This window comes from Vigna radiata, chromosome 5 (assembly GCF_000741045.1).
Source record: "Vigna radiata var. radiata cultivar VC1973A chromosome 5, Vradiata_ver6, whole genome shotgun sequence".
NCBI lineage: Eukaryota > Viridiplantae > Streptophyta > Magnoliopsida > Fabales > Fabaceae > Vigna > Vigna radiata.
This window is the reverse complement of record NC_028355.1, coordinates 26,954,362-26,963,290: the sequence shown is the minus strand read 5'-3', so window position 1 is coordinate 26,963,290 and position 8,929 is coordinate 26,954,362. Positions and strand designations below refer to the sequence as shown.

Below are 8,929 nucleotides of genomic sequence, written 5' to 3'. Positions count from 1 at the left end.
GCATTTGGTTGAAAGAATCAAAACTGTTAAATAAAAATATATTCATATTCTATTTTTTAGGAGGATTTTAAGCATTATTTAAATTAATTAGTTTAGCATATATTTTTTAAAAGTCAGTTACAAATTATGTAGTATAAATATTTATGCTTATGCTCAATAAAAGATATCAGTTTCCCTTTTATTCTTTTGCCTCTTATACGTTAAAACCAACACTCTTCAACAATTTGTTATTTAAGAAAATTGCTTCACATTTAGAAATTTTGTGCTCAAACTTAAGATATATCAGTAAATGAATCAACCCCAGCAAAATTCTTTATCCAAATGTAGTTTTATGTTTTTGCCATTTAGCCATCTTTATTCAGTGTGGTTTCTCCAATTAAGAATTGTTAATAGGAGAATGGGGCTTACAGGTATATGAGAGGAGAAAGAAACTAATTATAAATAAGAATGAAAGAGAGGAACGGGGGCAAGTGGTGCTAGAAGAGTTCAGATTCTCTACTGGGTTTTTTGTGTTGTCCTCTGTTGAAAATGCACTGATGTTGGTATATTATAATTTTTTTTAACATATTTTAATATATTATATTTTGAAGACACAATACAGAGACGACACAAAATCTGGCAAAGAATCCAAATTCGGTGCAAGTAGGGAAGGAAGAGAGTGAGAGAGAGTGAGAAAAATAACTGAATAGGTATATGGGAGAAAGGGCTCTAGAAGAAAGAGGGATGCGGGAATACAGTGGCAGCAGAAAGAAATTAGTAAATAGAGGCGGGGATAGTGGAAGATGGGATATAGGGAATTTTGAGGAAATAGTGTGTGCTGCTAAGAAACTTCTTCCTCAGAAAGGGTCTATATGGGTTCATATATTTTATTTTCTGCGACCATCTTCCGTTTCCAGCATTTGTAAGGAATATAGCTCCATTTCACTCTTGTTTCATGTACAAATGTAGGGAATTATGTAGCTTCATTTCACTCTTGTTTCATATACAGATGTAGGGAGTTACCATTGCTACTACATCTTTTTTTACGTCAATATACTGAATTTCTTGTTTTCCAATCTTGTAAGAGTATTGGCAGGACGGAATACCTGTATGGGAGAAGAAGTACTGCACTACAGTTGGATTGGTACCGTGGCAGAAAATCGTTGATTCTAAGACATTGATATGCTGCCACAGCAATGTGTCTGAATGGAATGATTCAGCTGCCGAAGAAGCATTCAAGAATGCCAAAAAACGTTACTGGGCAAAGATCAACAGCCTTTCTTGTGATATTTCTCTACCTGATCCAGATACTTATACTGATCAAATAGATTGGAACCCTTCTATTGATCCTGATCTCATTAAGGAAATAGATGGAGCATTGTTTACTGTGGTTGATGAGGAAGAAGAGATAGAAGCTATGAAATGCAAAAGAACAAAAACTTCAGTTGGTGGTGAAAATCCTTGGGAGTGTCCTGCTGGTAAAGTGTATGAATTGAAAGAGGTAAACTCTGGAAATGTGGATAATACTGACAATCCATGGGAGCGCCACGTTGGTGGTGGAAATGGTGGATTAACTGGCAATGCTTTGGAAGGTGGTCTTCATGTGTCATGGGGTTGGAATAAGGGAAAGGAACATAAAAATCAATGTAAGGATTGGGATTCTGGAAACTTAGTGGATAAAGGATGGGGTAAAGTTAGGGACAGCCCTTGGATTCAGCAGCAGCCAACTTATTTGTCTAATAACATTGGCAAATCTTCTTGGCAATACAAATCTAGCCAACAGAATGTAACTCCAATGAAGACAAAATGGAGGCAACAGGACAATGGTGATGTTTCAAGTGATTTGCAATTTAGAAGGAATTATGGAGGTTGGAGTGCTCAGAATCAGGGCAACCAATGGAGGCAAAACTCTCATCGATTACAAAGAGATGGCCGTCAAACAGGTCATTACTTGGGCAAGGAGAAAAGTAAAAAGAGGGATTTCTTCTCTTGACATTGTAACTCAGTCTTTTTTGTTTTCTTTTTGTGGGCAACAAGTTTCTTTTGTTTATACTGGTGTTATGGTGGAACTGTTTGCCTGAATTTTGGTGGTGAGCGGGTTTTGCTTTCAACAGTATGTTGTCAGAGTAAATGTTACAATACTTCATAGTCCTATACGTTCATTTCTCAATCCTTCGTGTGTAAACTTTACTTATTTTACTGCTTCAACCATCCTTTGTTATTCTTTTACATTTTGATTGGATGCCATTCTTTTATATTTTGTTTGACTTAGGAAGTGGAAAATTAGTGAATGAAAAAAGAAATAAGAGTGAAACAGAGGAAAAGTTGAGATCCTTTAGACTGAGGAAAAGATGAAAAATGAGAAGAAATAAATAAGTTTGAGTGATTTCATTTGTAATAAAATAAAAATAGATTTAATTAAATTTTATATTTCTTATAAATTTAAGTATGTTTTATTGAATCTATATTGATTTATATATATACATACATATATATATATATATATATATATATATATATATATTAAGTTTTTGTTGTTTATTTTTTTTTTATAATTAGGTGACATGAGTGTTATTTCACTCTAAATTATAAAACTTGCATAATTTTACATTAATTACAATATTAGTTTTATATTAATCATAAAATTTTACATTTTCTAAAACATGAATACAAGGAATCAATAATAAAGAAAAATAATAATTACATTATCCAATAATAATTATGTTATTGAGTGAAACTATCCAATGATAATTATGTTATTGAGTGAAATAAATTCAATTGAAAAATGTAAAATAATTTAATATTTAATAACAAAATTAATTAAAAATACATAAATTTACAAGAAACTTCAAATTTAATTAGGTAAAAGAAAATGATAATTTGATAATTTAAACCAAATGTTCTTGTATTAAAAGTTAAATGTGGTTAAAGTAAAATGAAAATAATTTTTTATCATAAATTTAAGTACAAATAAAATAATATTTCTAAAAATAAACTAAAACAATTTGGTGTCAAATACGATTCTGTCTGTAACATCCCAAATATTTTAAGGAAATTATATAGGATGATTATCATTATAATATGATAAAACAGTTTAAGGATGTAATTAAAGTTAAGCTTTTTACAGTCATCCAAAATAGATCATAAATTTAAAGCTTTATTTACAAAGGATATATTTAAAAATCGATAAGTCAACTAAGAATGATCCTAAGCACTAGGCAGCTGCACCTTCTTCATTCTCCAGTGCTTGCTCCAAGGACACATCATCAGCTACTGCTCACATCCAAAGGATTAGATGATCATCGCAAGGGGGAAGACAAACACATACAACAAACAAGCAAGTGCAAGGGTAAGCTAGGTTTTTAAAACATGTAAGTCATCATACAATAATTGAAAATAGAAAGGCATGTGCATACAAGTNATTAAANAAATTATCCNATCATGTTATGACTNACTAGACTCNTNTTCAANCACACATAGCATGCAAAGGACCATAATACAACATAGACTGAGACCGAATACATTATTTTGTTACCAATGACCGACCATGTGATTTGACCATCCGGACTAGTATGAAATGTCGAGTTCCAAGGGTTTGTACACTTGTGGTGGCCTCTACTGCTTTGCAAAACTATTGCCAACGGGTTTCACCCTTACCACACACAAGTGTAAATCCAACCAAACTCATCTTGGCCCATAAATGGAGACACCCAAGACTAGGACCTCTTACTATTCCCACCACATGACTCATCACTCTCTAATTGAGCATGGATGGTCATTAGAATGTCAGGATAAACCCTATCCTGAACTCCGGCCATTCATACGGTCAATCACAACAAACTACAGGGCACCACCATGTAACCTCCCTTGAGGATCATGAAATTACGTCCATCAAACCATACTTTGTACATATATGCTCTCAAACTATAATTCACAACGCAATACATCATAATCTTAATCATGTTGCAAAATCATCCTTTAGTTATGTTATAAAAACAACTCATACATACTTAGACATTACATGTTCTCACATAAACATCACTTATTAACACAAATTTCATTATAATATTTAATTACCAATATTTAGGTAATTCAAACAGCTTGGAGACCCTCACCAATGACTCCGGAAGGATCAAAAAACCCCCCAGAACGACCTAAAGAACGTCCAAAACGGACATCCGGAACCCCAGAAACTATCAAACCCCAATAACTCTTTTGTGACTCAAGAATGCTAGATCCACCTAGAGGTTACCATTTTGATGATGTAGAACAAGCTTTAGAACTTAATTGAAACTAGAAAAGAAATGTAAAAGCACCATTTTACATGCAATCAGAATTTGATGCATGATCATGGTTTGAAAGACACGGAAAGAATTTGGGGAAAAACTTATCCGATGAAGAACACCCAAATTGATCGGTTGATTTCGAAGCCCACGATGCCGAAATCGCCTATGCAACCTCTAATCAACAAATTAATGGTTCAATTTTTGGATTAAGATGGGAAGAGGGTAGAGAAGAAAAAAAAGAGCTTGCAATAGAGGGAATGGTTTCTCAGACAAAAGGAAATAAATCCAACCAGTGTTTCAAAATCTTTGTTTTTATTTTAAGATGTTCAACCTCTTATTTGATTGTCACCTGTCACTCCTCTTTATGCTGACTCATTCTTAGGTCTTTACACTGTCACTTGGCAAAAGAGAGGTTAACCGTGAAATATTTATTATTTTATTTTAATTCCGTCTCAATTTTTTTAAAATAAAATAATTTCATTGTTTTTCAAAGACTAAATTTAACTTTAATATATAAATATTATAATAATAATAATAATATTATTATTATTATTATTATTAAAACATATTTTACATTGACTTCATTTAAAATTTTGTTTCAACTGTTTAAATATCAATAATTTCTATTTAAAAAAAGAAAAAACTGAGACAAAATAAAAAAATTCATAAAAATTGAAAATTTTCACATGCATGAGAATGCCAATCTCATATCACTTGATAGGGGACACATACATAAATTAAAATTGTTAGCAAATTTCTAATGAACGACTAAATTACACATAATTTAATTTAGACTAATTAAAATCTAAAAAAATAAATTAAGATTTTCAAACAAATAAAATGATTCACGGATTATTTAAACCTATATTTTATTATAAAATATTTAACATTCTTTATAAAAATAATAATAGTCCAAAACCTTTGATTTTTAAAATAAGTAAGAGAATTAATGAAATTTACCTAAGTTTATATTAGGGGGAGAGAAAAAGAGGAAAATGGTTTTTAGGATAGAAGGGAACATAACTAACGTAGAAGAATCCATTAGACTGAACCATGTAACCAGAAACTTGAAGTGGTTGAAGAAGAAGAAGAAGAAGAAGAAGAATTTTGAAATTCTGAAAATGCCTCCACAGGTTCCTCAACCGAACAAACCCAACAAGTTCTACTTCTTCTACGGCCACCGGAAACCCTCCCAGAATCGCCCCACCGTCCGCGGCGGCCTCTTCTCCAACCGTCAAACCATAAACCCCTCTTCCACACCCAAGCACAAACCTATACCTTTCAATATCAAAGACTGGGACCCTCATTTCCTCTCCAACCCTTCTCCTCCCTCCTCTTCGCCCTCCCCCACCATCCGCCTCTCTCCGATCGCGCGTTTCATCGTCGACGCCTTCCGCAAAAACGACAACAAGTGGTGCCCCAACGTCGTCGCAGAGCTTAAGAAGCTCCGCAGAGTGCCCCCAAACTTGGTCGCGGAGGTGCTAAAGGTTCAAACAAACCACGCTCTGGCCTCCAAGTTCTTCCACTGGGCGAACAGCCAGAAAGGGTACCATCACAATTTCGCCTCCTACAATGCCCTCGCCTACTGCTTGAACCGCGGCCACCAGTTCCGCGCGGCCGACCACCTCCCCGAACTGATGGACTCGCAGGGGAGGCCCCCCAGCGAGAAGCAGTTCGAGATTTTGATCAGGATGCACTCTGACGCCAACCGAGGGCTTAGGGTCTACCACGTGTATGACAAAATGCGGAACAAGTTTCGGGTGAAGCCAAGGGTGTTTTTGTACAACAGGGTCATGGATGCGTTGTTCAGGACTGGCCATTTGGATCTGGGCTTGTCGGTTTATGATGATTTCAAGGAGGATGGGTTGGTTGAGGAGAGTGTGACTTTCATGGTTTTGGTGAAGGGGCTGTGTCAGGCTGGGAGGATTGATGAGATGTTGGAGGTTCTGGGGAGAATGAGGGAGAGGTTGTGTAAGCCCGACGTATTTGCGTACACGGCGCTGGTTCGGATTCTGGTTCGGGCAGGGGATCTGGACGCCTGTTTGAGGGTTTGGGAGGAGATGAAGAGGGATGGAGTGGTGGTGGATCCCAAGGCTTATGCTACAATGATTGTGGGGCTGGCTAAAGGGGGTAAGGTTCAGGAGGGGTATGAGTTGTTCAAGGAGATGAAGAGTAAGGGTATTTTGGTGGATAGGGTGATATATGGAAAGCTGGTTGAGGCTTTTGTAGCTGTGGGTAAGGTTGGATTGGCTTTTGATCTGTTGAAGGATTTGGTGAGCTCAGGGTATACGGCTGATTTGGAGATTTATAATTGCCTTATTGAAGGTTTGTGTAATTTGAAGAAGCTGCAGAAGGCTTACAAGCTTTTCCAGGTAACTGTTCGGGAGGGGCTTGAGCCAGACTTCTTAACTGTGAAACCGCTGTTGGTAGCTTATGCTGAAGTAAATAGGATGGAAGAGTTTTGCAAGTTGCTTGAGCAGATGGAGAAATTGGGTTTTCCGGTTGTTGCTGATCTCTCCAAATTCTTCTCCCTTTTGGTGGAGAAGAACGGGCCGATAATGGCTGTAGAGGCATTTGCTCACTTGAAAGAAAAAGGTCATGTGAGTGTTGAAATATACAATATTCTTATGGATTCTCTTTACAAGACTGGTGAGGTGAAGAAAGCATTATCTCTATTTGATGAAATGAAAGGCTTGAGCATGGAACCTGACTCGATCACATATAGTATTGTGATTCTATGCCTTGTCGATCTTGGTGAAATTCAAGAGGCATGTGTATGCCATAATAAGATCATTGAGATGTCTTGTATTCCTTCTGTTGCAGCTTATACGAGCCTTACCAAAGGGCTTTGCAAAATTGGAGAGATCGAGGAAGCCATGATGCTTGTTCGTGATTGCTTAGGCTGTGTTAGTGATGGACCAACGGAGTTTAAGTATAGTCTTACCGTTATTCATGCATGTAAATCAAATGATGCCGAGAAGGTGATTGATGTACTAAATGAGATGATGGAACAAGGTTGCTCTTTAGACAATGTAATATATTCTGCAGTCATCTCTGGCATGTGTAAGCATGGAACGATTGAAGAGGCTAGGAAGGTTTTCTCAAACTTGAGGGAGCGCAACTACTTGACAGAATCTGATACAATTGTGTATGATGAATTACTAATCGATCATATGAAGAGAAAGACAGCAGACTTAGTACTATCAAGCTTGAAGTTTTTTGGTCTCGAATCAAAATTGAAAGCAAAGGGCTGTAAGCTGTTGCCAGGTTGAAAAATAGTAGTGGGAACTGATTGTTCTCATTTTTGTTCAACATGTTGAATTCAGAAAAAGCATTTCGGAGGACCGACAGTTGTTTTTATCTGGATATGGTTAGCTTTGATAGTTAATTTTGTGGCTGGAAACACAGAGTACTGGACGGAGATTGTTGCATATCTTTTAGCATTGGACAGTTGTATTATAAAGATCATAAATTGCGGGTTGCAAAGATGGCATCCTTAAAGCAAAGTCGCTCCAGAAAGCTTAACTGACATCAAATCATAGCTTAAGCTCTTACATGCTACATGAATTCCTAATATCAATTGTTTGTGTTCTTTCCATAAATCCATCTTGGAATGAAGAATGGAATATAGATATTTAATGATAAAAGAATTTTGGCATGCTCAAATTTGATATACCTTTGTCCATCCTTTCGTCAGGTCGTAGGCCCCTCATTTAAATTGAATAAAAGGCCTTTTAGCTGCCATTCAAGTCCATTTTTCAGGTGCTGAGATGATTAGAGGATTAGCCTTTTACTCTTGATACGACAGCATCAAAGGAAGTGGTCCAGGTCTGGAAGGAATGGGCCGAGAAAGGACAGGAATAGGCTTCAATTGTTTTTGTGCCCAAGTTAGCAAGGCTGCAATGAGTGAAGAAGCAGCCTATGTTGTGGAAGAATTACAGGAAATATTAATTGGGGCAGCCTATTTTTATGTATTCACCAAGTAAAAGCATTGGACTTTCTGTATTAGTATTATTGTTATCCAATTCTGTTGAGAGGAATCTGTTATGCCTATAGCTAGAATATAGGCTAACATGGCTCATGATCCAAAAAATGTAGTAATGTAATGATTACAGATATGATGAATGCAGAATATACAGGGAATAGAAAACCCATTGCTTTCTCTTATATTTCTGGAGTCACTCCTACTCGGAAAGAGCCTTCTCTAATTTTGTATCAGTTCCCGCAGAAGTAGAACAGGTATTGTTCACTATTGGGTTGAATTGTTGACTATAAAAATCTTAACTTGATAATTTTTCTCTTACCTTAATTGAGTTTAATCTTTTAGTTCATGCAAATAAATGGCATGTTTGTTTAAGTCTGTAGAACTATGTATTAACCCATTTGGCAGCTTATTCCAAAAGCATCTGGTGGATAGGATTTTACGAATAGATGAGCAATAACTACTGACCATTTCTTTAGCTGCTTCAAAATAACTCGGATAAAGACATGGTTGAGGTGAATACTGCAAGCAATAGAGTAATAAAGACACATTTACATTTACATTGAGAAGCAAGGAAAATCACGAGTCGCTCATAACTCATTGGTGTCCAAAAGATTAACACAGCAATGAGTTAAGTCCAAAGGAATGAGTTTTGGGAAATACCCTCATTATGATTACAATG

At 36.0% G+C, this 8,929-nt stretch overlaps 2 protein-coding genes across 2 annotated transcripts in view; both read left to right on the top strand.

Annotated features, from left to right (window-relative positions):
• LOC106761253 overlaps positions 1–2,208 on the top strand; it is an 8,036-nt gene extending 5,828 nt beyond the window's left edge. The window contains exon 3 of the mRNA XM_014644783.2: positions 1,065–2,208. Within this exon, the coding sequence (XP_014500269.1) occupies positions 1,065–1,972 (908 nt within the window). The 3' untranslated portion in view covers positions 1,973–2,208. The remainder of the gene's footprint in view (positions 1–1,064) is intronic.
• A 3,004-nt stretch (positions 2,209–5,212) lies between these two features.
• Positions 5,213–8,568, top strand: LOC106759870 (pentatricopeptide repeat-containing protein At4g20740). Its single transcript, XM_014643236.2, has one exon. The coding sequence runs from the start codon at positions 5,261–5,263 to the stop codon at positions 7,535–7,537; it is 2,277 nt and encodes a 758-aa protein (XP_014498722.2). The 5' UTR covers positions 5,213–5,260; the 3' UTR covers positions 7,538–8,568.
• The last annotated feature ends 361 nt before the right edge of the window (positions 8,569–8,929 follow it).